Source organism: Myxocyprinus asiaticus, chromosome 3 (genome assembly GCF_019703515.2).
Source record: "Myxocyprinus asiaticus isolate MX2 ecotype Aquarium Trade chromosome 3, UBuf_Myxa_2, whole genome shotgun sequence".
Lineage (NCBI taxonomy): Eukaryota > Metazoa > Chordata > Actinopteri > Cypriniformes > Catostomidae > Myxocyprinus > Myxocyprinus asiaticus.
This window is the reverse complement of record NC_059346.1, coordinates 50,861,844-50,882,144: the sequence shown is the minus strand read 5'-3', so window position 1 is coordinate 50,882,144 and position 20,301 is coordinate 50,861,844. Positions and strand designations below refer to the sequence as shown.

The following is a 20,301-nucleotide window of genomic DNA, read 5'->3' as shown; positions in this document are numbered from 1 at the left end:
TGAGGATGCTACATGTAAAACCTTAACTAATGTGATATTAAATGTGTTATCAGTAACTTGATGCCTCATTCCATGAGTATAATTCACATGAGGTCAGTAAAAAAAGCTGTTTTAACAACTCGATGATGATTTAAAGTAATATATATGTAGTAGTTAATGTTTAGTTTGTCTTGTTTACATTCTGAATTCATAGAGCTATTGAGCTAACAAGATATACGCGTTCATAATATGCATCGATTACATTCTGTTATTGTAATTTATGATGACACTGATAAAAATGTCCTTTTAAAGCTGCTCGTAACCGGCAAAGTTTCAAATCTTGTTTTAGCGCAGTGGTTGATTGACAGGTGAGGGGTGATGCTTCACTGCTGTCCGGGATGCATACAGATTTTTACACCTCAAAAGCGATATGGTCACATGCATTTTTAAATACCTCTGTATGTGTTTTTTGTGATCCAATCACAAAGTTTTGCACCACGTTTACACATTAATTTAACGCTGACCACTTGTGATCGGATCACCAAAAACGCATCTTAATACCAGGTGTAAACGAGGTCATAGAGGAGCAGGATTTGGGACCAAAGAGATCTCACTGTGGGCTATCCAACTCAACAAACAGAAATAGAAACCAAGCGACCAACTAAATATCTTGTTGCTTAGTGAGGTTGTTACTGGTTAGGACAAACACATGGAAGAGATAGCTTGTAAAGCTTGTCGCTTTATCGTGTTGCACAAAGTTAGGACGCGGTGTAAGTTGGCATTAACCTGGAATATTTCTTTGAGCTGTTTAGTCATATAGAACATATTAAAGACAATCATACATACTCAAAACAATTGACAACCTGCTTGTCTGATGACTGATATAAAGAAATGTGATGATGAAAAAGGGGGACACTGACTATGATGGGCCTTTTTCTGTCTTTGTCAGGCCAGAACTGTTAACAGAACCGGTCAAAAATGAGGCTCTCTCTAAATCAACCTCTGATTCAGGTGAGCTTGCGTAGTTTTCTGACATATATGCTACACCTGTACATTTTCTTAGGGGATCAGAATGACAGCGTAACAAAAATATGTATTTGAATTCGAATTCTTTTATGTTTTAGCCAAAGTCTAACATAATGCTCTTTTGATTAAATGTTCAGTAGAGACTGACTCCAAAGATCAGTCAGATGACCCTGGTCCAGCCTCCAAGAGACCGGGATTCTCAGGTAACACCCTGATAAAGCGTGACACTTGCACTCTGACTAAATGAAACATTGAGTCAAGCCATGTGCCACACAACTATCACCTAGATGCCAGTACATTTCCCTGATCACTTAACCATTGGCTCTTCTACTATTCATCTGCCCGCAGACACTTTAGAGGCCAAGCTCTCTCGTATTGACTTGGCGAACACACTGCGCGAGCAAGTCCAAGACCTGTTCAACAGTAAATATGGTGAGGCACTGGGCATTAAGTATCCTGTGCAAGTGCCTTACAAGAGGATCAAGAGTAACCCTGGCTCAGTGATTATCGAGGGCTTGCCCCCTGGCATCCCCTTCAGAAAGCCCTGCACCTTCGGCTCACAGAATCTGGAGAGGATATTAGCTGTGGCAGACAAGATCTCTTTCAGCATTACAAGGTGAAGCACTACTAAACTTCTAAGCTTCTGACTTCTTTAACGTTTTGAGTAAGAAAAAGTAGTGACGGTTAATATTTCTATGATAAACAGTGGCCTCAAAAGTATTTGGATACTTTTGGACACTTAAGACACACTTCAAATGTTTTTATTTCATTGAATTAGATATCAAAATATTAAACCAAGTTGCATCTTAAAACAAAAGAGGCTACACCTTTTCTCAGAACTGACCTAACTTTTTCCAAATACTTTTGACCAACCGCTCCCAATGTAATTTTTAGTCAATTCTCCTTCAAAGGTGTCCTAGCAGAGTAACCACAGGTGTAGTTCAACACATTAACTGTGGACATGTTCCATTAACGTTTGACAACTAGAAAGTGTCCAAATACTTCTTGTCTCTTTATTTTGAACAAAGATGAAATCTATTTGAATTCTATCATTTGAAACCCTCAAAATTTGAAACAAACTTCTTTGTTAAATGTTTTGTGTGAAGTGTGTTTGTGTCATATTTCTTGAAAATAAATGCCACTTGGTTTGAAACATTGTTATATAAAGCAAAGTCATTCTTACATTTTGAAGTGTGGCTTAATTGTCCAAATACGTTTTGCGGCCACTGGATTTATACAAGACATCTGAGGAGTCATGATGAAGGGGGAGAAAAAACTTAGTCTTTTCTGTCTTTTCAGGCCTTTCCAAGGGCTTATTCCCAAGCCAGGTATGCATTTAATATCTCACAGCATCTCTTGCTTTCAACTGTCTATATTTTGAGTGAATTTCTCATGGAAATAAGTTGTTTATTCAAATTTAAATTTTTTCCATTTTCTAGCACCACGAAGAATAACCATAATGAAGAAAGGTTACACCCCGATAAGTGGTAAGAATGAGGCATCATTTACTGCATCGATGAGGTGTTGTAGTAACTTATTACATTACATCAGGAGTTTTCAAACTGGGGTCACTGAGGCACTTACAATGGAAGTGAATGGGGCCAATCCGTAAATGTTAAAAAAGTATAGCCACAAGATGTAAACAATATGCGTGTTAACATGACTTTAGTGTAATAAAATCGCTTGCTAACCTTTTCTGTTTAAAGTTACAGCCAATTTTACAACTTCGTTGTCATGACGATGTAATGCCAACAATCCCCAAAACCCTAAAATTACTGTAAAAACGACGATTTAAACAACTTTACAGCTCAATAATACATGAGTTTTAATAGAAGAATTAATGCAAGTGCTTTTTTAAAATTATAAACTTGACATTTCTGCCTTTAAATGCTCCAAAAATTGGCCCCATTCACTTCCATTGTAAGTGCCTCACTGTAAATTTGATTTTTGCTTTTTTTAAAGAAAAGGAGGGACGAGTCGAAAATAATTTTTTGTGGTAATCATCATTATGACACAAATGCTGTCGACTGAGCCCGGAATATTACTTTAAGCAATGACGTTTGTTTAAAATCTAGCAAAAAGATTGCTTTAATTTAGACTCTGTAAGTAAACTTGGCAAATAACCTCTCACTGTTCTACAGAAGAAGACGAGGTCAACCGAATGGGAGAGAAAGTGATATTAAGGGAACAAGTTAAAGAACTCTATAATAAGAAATATGGTAAGTTAGTAGTATACTTTTTAAATATATCCCTCTATGCAAAGTTTTATTAACAGTTTACAGTTTTATTAACTTTATTTGCAAATTTCTTGTGTATAGGTGAAGCCCTGGGTCTGGACCGCTCAGTCATTGTTCCGTACAAGTTAATCCGTGCCAATCCAGGCTCATTGGAAGTGTCTGGACTTCCCGATGACATCCCCTTCAGGAATCCTAATACTTATGACATAGTTCGTTTGGAAAAAATCCTGCAGGTCCAAGATGAAATCATCTTCAATATAAAAACCCCACTACAGTGAGTGCTCAGATATGGATCTAAAGATTAAGTGGACGAGCAACTCAAGCTCTGAGCAAAGACCCTCTTGTAGTATACATGTCCAAATTGTGTTTAATTTAAAGTATCTCATTGGTCTTGTTCCATTTGTTTAGGCCTTTTACAGAATTGTATAGTCGATCTTGTAATACAGGTAAGAGCCATTTCTTTGTTTGTAAATTGTGCTTATTTCAGTTTCGAAAGGAAATCATTCATTATGATTTTCTTTGTTCTTTCACAGAGGGTAAAGAAGCGTCCACCAATCGCCGGAAACGTAAACGAGTACTTGACAACAGTCGAGCGTCTGTGCCCACTGGAGCAGACTCAGCACTATCAACCAATCAAATACCTGTCATGGTATGCCAACGAATTACATAAGGGTGGATTTCTAATTCAACGTTTTGTTTTTTTAACTCTTAAATTCTATGGAAGTATATTAATGACAAATGGCTTTGAAACAAAAAGCATGCTGAATTGCAGTAATTGAAAGATAAATGCATTGCATTAACAGTGTTTGCATTTTTGTGGGATTAAATTTCGTATGGTGGTATATTTAAGCTATGAATATTTCAATTGAAATAATTTCACACAAAAGTTCATAATTAAAAATTGGGGCTGTCGATTTAACACGTTAAATTGGTGTGATTAATTATACAAAAAATTATGTGTTAAAAAAATGAACGCAATTAATCGTGTCCCCGTACCGTAGATTCAAGCAATTCAAGATTGAAGTACCACCTGTTTTCTTCAGGGGGCAGTAAGCAAAACTCGCTGCAAAGGCAACATTCAGCTCAGACAGACAGAAAACAAACCACACTTACTGAGAGCAGACAACACAGGTGTACATTGAGGCATCCTTAGACAAGCCCTTATAATAAATCTCGGACTGATTGACAAATTCAGTTGCAAAATGGATTGCTGTGGATTTTAAACCAATGATTGGCTTATGTTCAGTAATATGGAAATAAACAATATATTGCATTCTGAAGCCAATTTTTGTATCGTCTTTTTTAATACTTTAGTTGTGTGCCAAAATAATGAAATGCATTTTAATTATCTGTATTATTATTTTTTATAATATATATATATATATATATATATATATATATATATATATATATATATATATATATATATATATATATATAATTTATAGTTTAAATATAATTATTTAGTAATTATCTATTAAATAATTCTTATTTGAGGGGCTTTCTAATCAAATATTTATGTATTCAGTTAATTGCGATTTAATTTGATTAATTAATCGACATACCATGTAATTAATTCGATAAAAAACTGTAATCGATTGACAGCCCTATTAAAAATGTAATAATAAATATTCACCTTCCAAAGTTTAGTTCCAAAATATTCTTTTTTTTTTTTTTTTTACATCATCATCATTATTCTACAGGTAATATTCGGTCCATTATATTTTGTCTCTAAAATATCAGTGGTTAAAATTAGGTTGGAACTGTTTACTGTTGAATTTTCAACCAAATTTTAACCACTGAAATTTAAGATGTGAATATGCAAAGTGAAATATAATGGACCGAATATTTCTGAACATTTTGGAACTGAACTTTCGAAGGTAAATATTTATTATTGAATTTTTTTTAAAGTTTTTTCAGTTGAAATATTCATAGCTTAAAAATGCAAGCACCGTTAAAGGTGCTGTAAACGATTTTTTTCATGGAAAAGTATGCAAAAAATGTTCCTACTCCCTGAAAGATATTAATCAAATAAGTGTCCTGAGAAATCTCACCTGTCTCTGTGACAGCACTTGACTCTGTAAACAGCAAAAAAAAATGTGTCCTAAGGGTTCTCTGATGCTTTTAACCTGTCAATCATTTTGCATGTGCTCATCGTATTGTAATTTCAGCGAATTGAGGCCTAATTCCATTTTTAAGCCATGTTACTCATAACAGTTGTCAGTTGAGGGCGCTATTTTGCTGCTGTTGTTTTTAACAACTGTTTCTGCATGATGTCGGTCTCAATAAAGCTCATTGGTTATCTTTGGAGTGCGGGGTTTTGGAAAGAGGGGCCGTGGCTAATTCTACGGCTCATTCTTGTGTGAGTAGAGTGGCTAAAATCACTTACAGCACCTTTAATGCAATGTGTTTATTTTATTTTTAGTGCAATTCAGCAGGCTTTTTCTTTCTCAGAGACATTTGTCATTAAAATACTTTCATTATAGTCAACATTAAATGGCATTCGAAAACATTGTACTTATTTTAGAATTGAAATGGGATATTTAATGAGAAAGAAGTGTAGGGCAGGACTTGGTGTTATCTATTGAAAATGTATGGGATACCATACCAGGATAGAGTCAGACCTGAATGCAAATTTGCTGGCAATGTATTTAACATTATCCAGTAGCTTGTCATTCGTCACTTGAAAAGCAAATTCGTTTCAGAGGTGGGGCAATTAATTACATTTTGATGGAAGTGAAATGATCATGCTAATTTAGATATAGTATTAAAATAGCTCACAATCTCTGTCTCTTTTTCTCTCTTTTTTTTTTTTTAGCAATGGCCCATGTACATGGTGGACTATAGCGGAGTGAATGTTCAAGTACCTGGCAAAGTCAAATACTAGTGAACTGTCTGATGCCATTTTGAGGACTTGCAACATTTAAGGGACCTTTTTTTAAACCTGACATTACTGAATGCTAAATTCAGCTATCTCCAGTGTTGTGGCTGATCCTGCAACCCACATAGGAGACACGTTTGTGTGCTGGCAGATCTTAAAGAGTGTGTACTGTATGATGCAGTTGTTTCCAAATGAAGTGCAATGAGGGGGAAAAACCCAGCAGCAAATCAGACATTTTGCCTGTGCTTTATAACTTAAAGAGGTTGTTTGGAGTGGCCATCATTTGCATATCAGATAAACTATATTGCTTTGCCACCAGGATTTCTCCTAGAAAGTCCTGGACACAATCGTGGTTAAATAACCATCTCATAAAGAGCAGTAGGAATGTGATTAGGGATTTGACTTGTCCCATAAACGACCGATCGCTCTTGAAGTTCACAGCCTTGTTTGGTGCCGAGAGCTCGTACGTGCATACTGTATACGACTCTTATAGTAAACTGGGTCTCACGCCTTGCAAATGTTTGTATTGTTATTTATTTATTTATTTAAATAATAAAAACTTGTATATGCAGGAAATGTAAACTACCACATTCAGTATGCAGCATAAAATACTGAATGACATGACTAATGACGCTCAACACAACTAGCTACTGTATGCATTCAGAGAGAAACTTGAGCTTCAGGTTTGAGTATCTCAAGTTGGAGTGTCCTAACATGATAGCACTACCTTATATCCAATCGAGAGACATTTTTGTATTATTTTAGCTTTGTAACTTACTCTTACGTTCATTAAACATAAATGCATAAAGTGAGATATTTCACAGGGAAAACATCTTGAATGTATTGTTTGTAAAGGAAAGAATGCTATAATGTTATTGTGTAATGACTGTCTCTGGAATCACCAGTATTTATATGCTGTACCTTAATGCCATTCTGGCCTTTCAAATAAAATGTGTTGCCTTGCATTTATTGATTTAATTGTTTGATTGTGCTTTATTGCTTTGATGTAATGTAATGAAAGCCTTTCTACATGTGTCTTTTTAGCCTTATTTCATAATATTTAAATTATTCAGAAATATATATACTGTATATATAATATATATATATATATATATATATATATATATATATATATATATATATATATATATATATATTTTTTTTTTTTTTTTGGATGTTACCAATTAATATGCACTTGTGTAATCAAAGATACTCAGTGTAGAATGTGTAATAAACATGAGACCATAATTAGCGACATCTGCTGGAATAATAATGTTGTGAAGGGACAACAGCCCAAGCAATAAAACATATTGGCAGGGAAACCATTAAAGGGATAGTTCACCCAAGAATGAAAATTCTCTCATCATTTACTCACCCTCATGTCATCCAAGATGTGCATGACTTACTTTCTACTGCTGAACACAAGATTTTTAGAAGAATATTACAGCGCTGCAAAATTTGCATTCACAATGCAAGTGAATGGTTACCAAAATTTTGAAGCTTCAAAATCACATAAAGACACCATAAATATGATCCATACGACTCCAGTGGTTAAATCCATGTCTTCAGAAGTGATATGATAAGTGTAAGTGAGAAACCTACAGAGCTGAAATATTCTTCTTAAAATCTTCATTTGTGTTCAGCAGAAGAAAGTCAAACACATCTGAGATGACATGAGGGTTAGTAAATGGTGAGAGAATTTTAATTTTTGGGTGAACTATCCCTTTAATATGCTTGAATTTGAGAGTTTTAATTGATTTCTCTCCTGATATTTTCATGTGTCTGCAATACTTCATATTAAGATTCAATACTATAATTAAATGCAGTGCAATACACTGTATGATATCACTTTGTGAAGATAGGATTCATGCATCAGGTTTATACAAACATATATGCACAGAATAAAAATACTTTCGTGATAGTCCTCAGAATTACTAACTTACCACACAAAAACATTTACAGCTAAACACAACGCGACATATTCTTATCTTGGCCCTTTGGCAAGCGGTGGAGGGGGACTTTTATTTTCTTTCTCATATATCAAGTATATTTTGGCCATTTCAAAATAAATGTCCTGTGCGAGTTGGCATTGGCATAACAGAGCCTAATTTTAAGATTTAACCCACAGACTGGATTTAAAACACACCACAGTAATCGCTAGCAATAAATCAACTTCCGTTACTACCTAAAAATGACAAAATTACAGACATTACCTTTCATAAAACACTTGTTTTAAGCCTTGCCTTTAAAATACCTGCATTATTTGATCGTGACCTAATAAAAATATGACCCAAATTTAAATTCAGTTTACTACTTAGTTTTCTTTAACCCTATAAAATAATAATAATAATAATAATAATAATAATAATAAATATGTAATGAAAGAAACAGAGAGAGCTCTTCGTGTCTGGCTTCACGGTTTGTGTATCTGTGGGAATCAATCCACCACCAGCGACACAAACACCGACACTGCAGGAGAGGAAGGACCCATAGCGAGTGCGTATCAAAACAACAACAGCAGTATGTTTTTATTTATCTTCTTTTTTATAATACAACCATTGTTTAATGATATGATATTGATTTATCTGTCTAGTAATCCAACAGTAACCCATTGAATGGCGAGGAGAAACGCGAGCTGCGACTCCGAGGTGATGCGGCGTCAGTGTGTTTACACTCGCGTCTGCGGCTGAATAACTGTGTCCTGCTGAATAAGAGGTTGTTTTGGCGACTTTGGTCGATTTCTTACAGGTTAAATCTGGTTAGTTGGCTGTAAATCGGGTGAAACTGACGCGCTGTGTTTTACTCCAGTGCCTGGTGTATTTTTTAGGTCGTTTTCTGGCAGTGGAGATCTTTTCTCTTGGATAAAATGGCAACAGGCTCTAGTTTTGCCTCTGGAGGGAGTGGATCTAGAAATATACCATCTTTCGCAGCCTCCTCATCCTCATCTTCCTCCACTGGAGTGCCAGGACAGGCTCAGCCGATGGTGGTGGTTTGGGAATGGCAGGACGATCTGGGCTACTGGAGGCCCTACACTGGACAGGTGAGCGGCTACATCGAGCAGTGTCTCCAGCATCAGAGAGGAGCATCTACATCCAGCAGCATCTCACTGGGACAGGCTGACCCCAGCCTGGCTGCATACATCATTGACATCCCCAACCTCAAACAGTTCAGACAGGACACTGGTGAGTGTGATTGCAGACTCGTCTCATCATACCTGAGCTGAGATGATGAGAAAACCGATAAAGAGTCTGCAGAATTACAGTATGCCTGAGTCCATGGTACCATGTTACAGGGGTGGTATCTTAAATACAAGGCACATTAATATATCATGGTACTGAATGACTGCTGTATTCACATACAAGGTACTCCAAGGAACTTGAAAGACTTTACTGGTGCTACCACCATGATGCATATCCAGAAATGTGGTATTGCCATGGTTTGGATGCATCCTAAAGGCCATGTTTTTTTGTTTTTTTAGTGCAAACCAAGGATTCATTTAATGATATGTCTTTGGGAATGGATATTTCAGAAAGTTTTTGTTGGTTTTGCTTCAAACCATTTTTTGGTTCAATGGAAGAATGAAAAACACCAATATGTAAGTAAGTACATTGAAGTTTGTAGACATGGTTTGTTCATGTTGTCAAATGGTATAACCCCAAGAAAACAGTAGCCTATGATATTTGTGCTTTAAAAATTAATTATATTTGTAATAAGGCTGGGAAATTTAACACAGTAATTTCTGCGGTGAATAGTTGACTGTTTAACATGTTAAAGAATTTAACGCAAGTAATGCAGTATCTGTTTTTTTACTTCCTGAAACGTCACTAATGTTTTTCCCCACTTCCTGTGGCTAAAATTGGCATATATACATTTTAAGAAGGTACATGCGCGACTCGACTTCACTGCACAGAAACTGATTCTGTGAAGCAGTGTACTTTATTACGTGCGATGCATTTCCCAGGCTTAATAAACACGGGAGCGGATTTACTTTATGTAGAATTGAGACTTCATCCACAAGTGGTGAGCCAGGTGTGGGAGAGATACGAGCAAGCTGATGTATCGCTTCACATTGCAGGAAAACGGTCACACTGTCAGCTGAACCCGTGTCAAAAGCGAAACCGTACAAGAGAGAGACATTGTGTGCGCGATAGAGACTGAATGGCAAAATGTATAGTTTTTGAACCTCTGCAAATTAAACTTCAGCATTCAGTTTGTTTTATTTCTGTATGTATCGTGTCAAATAATGGATTGGCAATGTACACTTAAGTTTCTCTTGCCAATAAAGCTTGATATGAACTGAATCTGCCCATTTGATCCTATTCTCAAAAAAGTCCACTGGAAAGTGACAGAAGATTTTGCCCAACTTTTAATTACAGCATGTCCACTGATTTGATGGCATGTAAACATATATTTGTTTCAAATATTAAAATGCATCTAACTGAACTCTTTTAAAAACTGAACATTTTATCATGTTTAGATTAAAATAATTAAATCATGACTAACCAAGTCTCTGCAAGTTCTATGAGACAAAGTATTAAGTAAATATATTTCTGATTATATTTTAATGTACCATGTACCGCGATTAATCACAGAAAACTGCCCGATTAATTAGTTAAAAATTGTAAATTATAATTGTAATTTGTAAAGCCATTAAATCCATTTTTGTTGAAAATGATTTAAGTAAAAAAAAAAAAATGGCATAAATGGTATTACTTTTCAAAAATAAATGAAACGAACACAACAACAACTTGGCACATAATTAAAACTAGAAAAATAAAAACTAGATTTTTTTCTTTTCTAAATCCTGGACATCCATATTTTTCATTGACCCAAATACCATGGTTCATTACTATTGTAATCATTCAGTACCATGTAATGTATCAAAGTACCGTGGTATTGCGATCTGATACCCTCACTGTACCATCACACTGCCAAAGTATTTTTCATTGGGAGTGTTCAGATGATACACTTTTAAAAATGTATTCCTAGTAACAAGAGGGAAATGCCCCTAATTTACAACATGAAAAAGGCCTAGTATGAATTCTGAGTTATTCAGTTGCCCTAAATTTATGAATATGATGGTTATTTTATATCTTTGATAACAGGGGCTTTTAAAGGCTGGGTCATCAAACGCACTGGGTAAATCCATGCAGTATGGCACCATGGCTGTACACCGAGCAACCACAACATTAAAACCACCGGCCTAATATTGTGTAGCTCCCCCTCGTGCCGCCAAAACAGCACCAACCCGCATCTCAGAACAGCATTCTGAGATGCTATTCTTCTCACCACAATTGTACAGAGTGGTTATCTGAGTTACCATAGACTTTGTCAGTTCAAACCAGTCTGGCCGTTCTCTGTAACCCTCTCATCAACAAGGCGTTTCCATCCACAGAACTGCCACTCACTGGAAGTTTTTTGTTTTTGGCACCATTCGGAGTAAGTTCTAGAGACTGTTGTGTGTGAAAATCCCAGGAGATCAGCAGTTACAGAAATAGTCAAACCAGGCCGTCTGGCACCAACAATCATCCATGCGATTATCTAATCAGCCAATCGTGTGGCAGCAGTGCAGTGCATAAAATCATGCAGATACAGGTCAGGAGCTTCAGTTAATGTTCACATCAACCATCGGAATGGGGAAAAATATCAGTGATTTCAACCGTGGCATGATTGTTGGTGCCAGAGGGGCTGGATTGAGTATTTCTATAACTGATGATCTCCTGGGATTTTCACACACAACAGTCTCTAGAGTTTACTCAGAATGGTGCCAAAAACAAAAAACATCCAGTGAGCGGCAGTTCTGTAGACGGAAACGCCTTGTTGATGAGAGAGGTCAACAGAGAACGGCCAGACTGGTTCGAACTGACAAAGTCTACGGTAACTCAGATAACCGCTCTGTACAATTGCGGTGAGAAAGATATAATCTCAAAATGCTGTTATGAGATGTGGGTTGGTGCAGTTTTGGCAGCATGAGGGGGAACTACACAATATTAGGCATGTGGTTTTAATGTTGTGGCTGATCAGTGTAAGTATATGTATGTATGTATGTGTGTATATATATATATATATATATATATATATATATATATATATATATATATATATATGTGTGTGTGTGTGTTTGGTCTGTTAGCTAGAGATTAGGCTTGTTTTGGGGGAATGTTTGAATGACTTTCGACACATGTGGTCTCTGTGGAAGAACAGGAAATAGATGGCAAAATATCAGGAAATAAGCTATCAGATTCCAACAGGATGCACAGCAAATTTTGTGGATGAAATCTAACTCTTTAACACATTTAACCTGAGAAGACATTTGTTTTGATGAGAGAAAAGTGTAAGTGTGTTTTAGAATGATAACAATGACATACAGTGGCCCAAAAATATCAAAGTGGCATCTACAAACAAATGATGCTTAAATTATACTTTTGTCTAATATTCTGTGTGTGTGTGTGTGTGTTTGAACAGTATATCTAGGTTGAATTAGAAAACAATTCTTTTTGAAAAATGTGAAATCCGACTTTGTATTTGTTTTTAACCCCTCGTAGGAAAGATACGCTCTGTGCGTCAAAGCCTATTCCCGCAGACGTCCGCCCTGGGTAGTGGTGTTCTTTGGGAATGGGCCAATGATGAAGGAAGTTGGACACCGTATGAAATACGAACTTCCATTTTGCTGGAGCACAGCTACAAAGCAGGGCAGGCCACAGCTGACCTGAGCTCACATGGTTACAACTATATTGTGGACCTCACAGCTCTTGAGCAGGTCAACAAGTCCTCCAGTTACAGACGGCGCGTTAGGCGGCAGGGCAGCACACCATATCCCCTCACTTCTGGGTCAGTTATTCATTCGGGCCCATCCTGTACCTGTCAGCAGTGCATGAGCAACAGCAGCACTGCTGGACCCATGCCGAGTCGATTGCGGCATTCCTTCTCTGCGGGACAGACCAACCCACCCAACCTCCAGACCCAACATGGAAGACCTCCTGGAACTAGCCCATCTTCAGTCTACACGCCCTACCCCAGAAGACCACTCTCAATGGGAAACCTACTATGGAATGGCCCCTGGGGCTCCTCCACCTCCATGACTCATCCTCCAGGACCACCACAGACTTTTGGTCACCATGCCAACGGTTTCAGGTGAGACTCATTCAGTGGTAGAGCAATAGCAGAGCATTTCTATTTCTTTCATATTATTGGAATAGACCAGACTATGCTGTTATATACAGTATAAGCCATATTCTACACATGTAATAATTAACAGCATGCCACATATAATGTTAATAGATCTTAAAAGGATAGTTAATCAAAAAAAATAAAGAAAATCTATAATTTACTCACTGTCATGTAATTTCCTAGCTGCTCTTTTCCATACAATGAAAGTGAATTGGGACGGATGCTGTCAAGCTCCTTCTGTCAAGTCTTTATTTGTCATTTTTAGAGATCGACAGCATCTGGCCCCATTCACTTTCATTGTATGGAAAAGAGCAGCTATGAATTTGGCAAAGTATCTCCTTTTGTCATTACTCTTGATTCTTGCAAACTGTTTTCAGACGACTGAAACAGAAAAGAAAGTAATAACCCTCTTTACATGCGCATGTTCCCCAAGACACCATTGAACCTCTGAACAAATAGCGAATCAGAAATGGGCATCGATGGCTTTTCTTTCGTCTGTTTTTCAAAATAAAATAAAATTAGTGTCTTCGAGCACGTGTCTTTGTGTCTAACAGCTTTTCTTGCCACGTGTCTTACAGGTCGCCCGCCACAGCGTCCCGCATTTGGCGGGTGGCGGGTGCTAATTTCATACCCTGGGCTACTATTTAATATATTTGGCAACTTCCCAGCTCCATGGTTTTATCATTTCCCAATATTTTTGATCATCGTCTGTCAATATGTGTTGCTATCGGCATCGGGATATTTGTCAGTTATCGTCGATATCCGATTACATCATCCTATTGGCCAGCCCTGATGGAAATACTATAGTATATTAATATGGTAATCCTTCAGTACCATCGTATATATCAAAATACCGTGGTATTACAGTCTGATTCCATCCCTGTGCCACAATACTGCCACAGTACTTTGTAAAGGGCAAGAGACTTGCCATATTTTCAAGGACTTACACAAGCATGGAAGTCCTTCCACAGAGAGCTGTTTAAAAATACACGACTATCTTTTTGTCATGATAAGGAAACAAGATGTTTGACCCGCAGAGTTTCAAATGACAGTAAAGGTCCAAAGTTTTTTTTTTTAACATCAGCTACTGAGCATTTCTCCCTCCTCTCATTGAGTCCTTCCTCTGGGGTAAGTTGTAGTAGGCTTAGTCATTCTGCGTGCTGTGTGTACACTAAGTTTGGCCATTTTTTTGTTTTTCATGATCTTCAAAAACTTTTGATGTAAAGATTCAACCAGCAAAGCAAAGACACAGGATGACAGCCATGACACTAAAATAATGGAAAAGTACAGTGATTTCACAAACAGGAAGACCACTATGGCAACATCATTTCCTCTCAGTCTGGACTGATTTCAGCTCAAGAGCAAGAAGAATCATCCTCCCTTTTGGTCCCAATGCTATAATTGGCTGTCACTGTGTAATAGTATCATATTCTCCCCTCTACATGGAGAAAAGGAGTAAAGGCCTGATTTGGGAAACATAAATGAGAGCAGGTCTGCACTTATTGTGTTGATTGGAAAGGGAAGACTCCGATGAAGGGATTGTATTGTTCTCCTCCGATAAAGGAGAACAAGGAAATGCCTGTTTTTTTAGAACTGTCTCCACCACATATAAACAGTCAACATGCATATGTATCCTTAACAAAGATTGTGAGATGGGTCACTTCAGAGTTATACTTTCTAGTTAAGATGAGTGGTTCAATTGCTCTGAAACAAACATTCTTGGCTAAAACCTGAAACCACAATTCAGGTCATACCGTCTCGGTAGTGAAACTGAAAACCAAGTGCTGTTTTTAGTGCTGCAATGAAAGAAACACTTTTATTATTGACACCTTTATTTCAACAGGAAAGTTTACAATAAAAACTGGACAGAAAATCATTAATATATTGTATTCTCATGGTACACGCATACATATTCTGACCTTAAGTAGCTTTGTATAAAATCAGCTGCCTAATGCATATATGTAAAACGTTTAGTATAGTACTTCTCATTTCTTTTTTTAGAACCAGAAAGGGATACAATACTGAGTGCACCTTTAAATTGTGGTGTTCAAAGTTCCAAGATATGATAATCTCTGTTAGCATATCACCATGACTGCATTAAAAAAGGCTGGGAATTTCCTTCAGGAAAGTACCTTGCTTTCATTTTATCTTTAGTAGGTCATCTACAACAATCTTAACCTATCATCTTCACTTTGTCTCCTGTATAAGAGAAAGAACATGACACAAATAAGTTCCCCACATGAAAATAACTCCCATAATGGCAGTGAAGGTCAGAGTCAAGTGCTGTTGTTCTCAACGCAGAGTTTGTATGCATTAAATTGTCCATGTTTCTGTCTTCACAGTGTTCCAACCATCCCTTTACAACTTAACGGATCCAGTAGCGTGAGTGTGGCACTTGCAGGTACAGCACTCACCCGTCACGCCTTAACACAAGACAAAAAGGGTCTTCCTTAAAGTGATATATTGATTCCTTTTTATTCCATAAAGGTGTTGATGCTGCAGTAGCAGCTGAACTGTTTCTTGGGAGTGTCAGTATGAACCACACCAAAAAAATGAAATTTCTGTTGTTATTTACTCACCCTGATGTCATTCCTAATGCGTATGACTTTCTTTCTGCCATGGTATGTTGATGCTATTCTCTTTTCCATACAATGGAAGTGAATGGTTAATGGGATGAACATACTGCCTAACATCTCCTTTTGTGTTCGACGGAAGATAGAAAGTCATACGGACTTGGAACTACATGATGGTGAGTAAATGATGACAGGATTTTCATTTTTGGTGTGCTATTTCTCAGAAAAGTGTATTAATGCCACAGAATTTGACGTGTGGTATACTCGTTTCACCTTAATGTTTTTTTTTTTTGGTTGCTTGTCACAAATCAGTTTGACTGAGTCATCATTTTGTGAGTTTTTGTGTCCTAAATGAGCTCAAAAAGTGTCAAGTTATTGGTCTGTGGATATAATACAGTGCTGATTTAGGGACATATAGCACGATTGCAAATGTGATATTGCTTATACACAACAGTTCAATGAACAAGTACATTTTTAAAAATTAGGAAAAACTGAGTATGGTCATAAAAATGCATTTGTGCATGGAACTACATTCTTATGCCACGGATCAGAATCTGCCATTGCTTGTTCAAACTAAATGATGTGTCCAAGCCTTTCAAAAACACCACTTTAGAACTACTAGTATCATGGCTTGGACTGTTTCTAACATGTTATTGGAGAAACAGGGATGTGTGTGTGTGTGTGTATGTGTGAGAGAGAGAGAGAGAGAGAGATACGGAGTATGGGCAATCACCGGTTGATGATGCTGTAGTGTGTTAGTCAGCTTTCTGAAGACAATGTCATTTTGGTGAAATTCATCCTATTTTCTCAGTGGAAAAATAGCCGTCCAAGCGGGGGTATTCCTCCCTATTTCATGGTAGCTGGTGCGCAAGAGTCATTCACTATAGAAACCGCAATCTCCTCCGCCATTTTGAACAGAATTTTCTCTCCAATGTGGAAACTCCGATAAGAGGTAAGCGCCTTGAGTTTGTGTAATTATTCAGTCTGCTGTGTCTCTCAGCTGTGATGAGCCTTAATGCTGAAGCCGTTTAAAGCTATTTCCTGGCTTTAGTAATGTAGTAGTACTCCGAGCAATCACGGAGTGCTGTTGAATGAAAACACTGACTGACGCTGACTCACTTCACGTCACCAACTGGCTCATATTACACACAAAAATGGTCTTTTGCCTCCACCTGCTGGCTAAAATATGTAATGTCACAAAATTAAATGGAAAGAGACCGATAGCTCTTAACACATCTGCACTGCTCTTACACTTTAGTTTAGAACGGCACAAACACAAGCGGAGTGATACATAGTGAAGCGTCTGAGTGCTGATGGTGTGAGACCTTCAGTACTCATGGAATGTCTCTTGTCCAATCAGATTCGAGGACTGGAACTAACTGACGTATATTTAAGCAATATCTCACATTTGTGATGCTCTGTTATGCAGCAGTTTATTTGACAAAGATTTAACAAAAAACAGGTATCGGACTCTGTTTCGGCTAGTACCAAGAAGGAAGTATTAATACTTGTACTCGTTCTCAAAAAAATGGTATCGGGACATCCCTTCTGAAAACACAGCGGAAATAAGCCACAACATGACAAAAATACGCCACAACATAAAGTCACAGCACAGCGAAATTAACAAAAAATATTCTTTAAGCACTGTATTTTAAGTCGTGTGGCAGTCTGACTAGATGCATGAGAGGTCATGAGGCTGCTTTGAAGATGCACAGAGCTACTCGTCCTACTGTAAGTCACTACAAGCATTGACCAGGAAACCGAGCATTTTCCCTGACGCTTTGCCATCCAAGCGTAGGCTACAGCCTGCATACAGACCATTTTCAGGGAGCAGGACACTTTATAAGAGCTGCTGGGACGCAAGAATAGCTGCAGGTACTGTGACATCATTTTCGCATTATTGCCAGGTACGAATTCAAGCAAATGTTGATGAAGTTATGTGTATTGAGTTGTGGTAGAAACCCAACCAGGTATTGGACAGAGCACTTAAGGACAAATAAGTAGACTACCGCTTTTTAAAAAACTAATTATTTTCAGATAAATTTGTTGATTTTTTTTATTTTATTTATTTATTATTTTTTTTTATTTTTTTGGTTGCTTTGCTAATTTGGTTGTGTTTTGCATCCCTCGGCCACCGTACTATTTGTATTGTGCGGAGTTGCAGCCTATTTCTGTTAGGATGTTGCCATAGAAGGCAGCGAGGCAGCGCACTAGGTTTGGAAACAGACCCAATGTATTTTCAAGGCTGTCTTATTCCATTTCCTAGTTCCGTATGCGATGAATTACTATGTTGTGAACATTATTTCGGGCACTTACAAGGGCCTTGATCCACTCCACATTGGGACACTGATGTCTCAGGTTGTAGCTGGCATTTTTGTAGTATTGTAGGTGGTATTTATAAAAACATTGCTTTATAATATTTATAATATTAAATACACCATGACTGATATCCTTCTGTGTTATGCTTATTATTGTATAGTTGTCCGAAAGTACAGTGCCGTTATGCGTTCATGTTTCATTTGTGATCAATTGAGAAGAACATGTGACACCATTTCTGGTAAGTGAATATAGTGATCAACTGATGCTCACTGGTTAATACGGTGCATTTAGGGAATTTGAGCAAACGTTTTAGTACACTGGGATAATGAGATGACAAGAAATGTCTGACGACCTGGGCAGTGAACTTGCTGCTAATCTAAGGAGTGAAGGGCTGTGCCAATACATTAATATATTGATATCTTGTAAATTTGTCATACTTTCAATCCTTGTATAGATATTATTATTTGTGCATTCATATAATTTCCTACTATTTAATTAATGAAGAAGCAGCTCATCTAAATAAGCAGAAACTGCCACGGTCTCAATCGCGATATCGAAAGGCATTGTGATGTGTTGAATTGTGACATATCACAATGTGTATTGTATCATGAGGTAGTTGGCAATATCCAGCCCTAGAGCAAATTGAGACTCACCCAAAGACACATTGGAGCCCATTTACACCTGCTTTTAGCATTGTCCACTTGTGATCACCCATGACGGATGTTAATACCAGGTGTCATTGTCAGATCCAATAGATGGATGTGTTTTGATATTATTTCCTCTAGCTGGTGCAGAAGTGAGTAGGAACCTAATCTTCTCTTGACCTCATCAGAGCATGCCCCACTTGTGGTTGGCCTTTCCACTCTTGGCTCATCACTCTTCCTTTCCTCCACTCCTCCTCCTCCTCCTCCCCTCCTCCTCCTCCTGCATGTCTCCACATGGCCTCCGGCCGTTCCAGGCATGGCTTCCATTTTGATGTCAGCTGCAGGACTGGGAGTTCGCTTCATGACCGCCCCCTTCTCCCAGCGTGGCTCCAGCAGACCCACCAAAGCCCAGTCCAGCTCCGTTAAGAGGGCAAAGAGACAGTCCAGGACAGGTAGTTAAGCACCGCCAACCAGGCTGACCAAAACCTATGCCCTCTGGTGTCCTGCAAGCATTGTTGCTGCTGTCTGTTATATTTAAATGAATAGTTAACCCAAAAATAAAAATTCTGTCATCATTTACTCAACCTCATTTCATTGTTAAAACAAATGCTATTATTTTTTTCTTGTGGAATACAAAATAATCTCTTTTTCATGTATTGACATCTGTCAAGCTCCAAAAATGACAAAAAACTACATAGAATTAGTCTGTAAAACTCATTCAGGTCATCTGTAGCAATACACTAGGCTTGGATGAGGAATAGACTTAAATTTAAGTCTTTATTATTCACTGATAATCTTCCTCTCCAGTCAGCTGTTAACTCAGATTGTTGCAACTGGATCATTGAGTCTGTAAGTTGAACTCAAGAACTGGCTCAGAAGAACGATTCAGTTCACAGATTGGACTGATTCGGTTCTTTGAGTTGACAGCTCATTGGAGATTAATATTGTCAGCAAATAATGACTCCAATTTTGGTCTGTTTATCACACAAAGCTATCGTAAGACCTGGGCACATATCCACAAAAAATCTTTAGGCTTAAAGTAGCTTCTTACACAGAAATTTAAGAGCAACCCTTAAAAGTCATTACTACGTGTGTCACTCCTAAGTTTAGGACTCCTAAATAAAGAGTGAATCACAAACAATAAGAAGTACTGTATGTCTGCTGTCATCAATCCAAGTCGCAACTGAGCCAATGTATTAGAAAGGCATTGACCTTTTAAAAATCACAAGGCAGTTTTCATTATTGTAAACTTAAGTTACCTCTCCCTTGAACCGAAACAACCCAATTACGCCATGATATCACACCTGTCTCTGTAACAGCCCTAAGTTTGGTAAACGGGAGAAAAAGATGTTCACAGGCTGCAGTCAGATCGTTTGTTTAGCCAATCAGAAGAATTTCTGCCTGACAATCTTTGTGCAAGTTCACATGGCAGCACATACTGTATACAGTATAGTCGTATAAGTGCTGGTATG

At 37.5% G+C, this 20,301-nt stretch overlaps 2 protein-coding genes across 12 annotated transcripts in view; both read left to right on the top strand.

Annotated features, from left to right (window-relative positions):
* The window catches only part of LOC127425661 (general transcription factor II-I repeat domain-containing protein 1-like), a 36,408-nt gene extending 29,312 nt beyond the window's left edge, over positions 1 to 7,096 (top strand). For 5 of the 7 annotated variants that reach the window (XM_051671911.1, XM_051671894.1, XM_051671885.1 and 2 more), the window contains exons 18-27: positions 929 to 990; positions 1,143 to 1,208; positions 1,354 to 1,621; positions 2,305 to 2,333; positions 2,445 to 2,492; positions 3,147 to 3,224; positions 3,324 to 3,516; positions 3,651 to 3,688; positions 3,776 to 3,891; positions 6,061 to 7,096. In XM_051671911.1, coding sequence (XP_051527871.1) covers positions 929 to 990; positions 1,143 to 1,208; positions 1,354 to 1,621; positions 2,305 to 2,333; positions 2,445 to 2,492; positions 3,147 to 3,224; positions 3,324 to 3,516; positions 3,651 to 3,688; positions 3,776 to 3,891; positions 6,061 to 6,129 — 967 coding nt within the window. In that variant the 3' untranslated portion in view covers positions 6,130 to 7,096. The remainder of the gene's footprint in view (positions 1 to 928; positions 991 to 1,142; positions 1,209 to 1,353; positions 1,622 to 2,304; positions 2,334 to 2,444; positions 2,493 to 3,146; positions 3,225 to 3,323; positions 3,517 to 3,650; positions 3,689 to 3,775; positions 3,892 to 6,060) is intronic. The other 2 variants (XM_051671876.1, XM_051671904.1) reach the window with 2 other exon arrangements.
* Positions 7,097 to 8,558: 1,462 nt separating this feature from the next.
* The window catches only part of LOC127418294 (probable E3 ubiquitin-protein ligase DTX2), a 28,107-nt gene continuing 16,364 nt past the window's right edge, over positions 8,559 to 20,301 (top strand). Inside the window, exons 1-6 of one of the 5 annotated variants that reach the window (XM_051658822.1) lie at positions 8,559 to 8,619; positions 8,717 to 8,838; positions 8,951 to 9,305; positions 12,669 to 13,257; positions 15,636 to 15,694; positions 19,144 to 19,281. In XM_051658822.1, coding sequence (XP_051514782.1) covers positions 8,990 to 9,305; positions 12,669 to 13,257; positions 15,636 to 15,694; positions 19,144 to 19,281 — 1,102 coding nt within the window. In that variant the 5' untranslated portion in view covers positions 8,559 to 8,619; positions 8,717 to 8,838; positions 8,951 to 8,989. Of the gene's footprint in view, positions 8,644 to 8,716; positions 8,839 to 8,931; positions 9,306 to 12,668; positions 13,258 to 15,635; positions 15,695 to 19,143; positions 19,282 to 20,301 lie in introns of all 5 variants that reach the window. The other 4 variants (XM_051658831.1, XM_051658850.1, XM_051658841.1 and 1 more) reach the window with 4 other exon arrangements.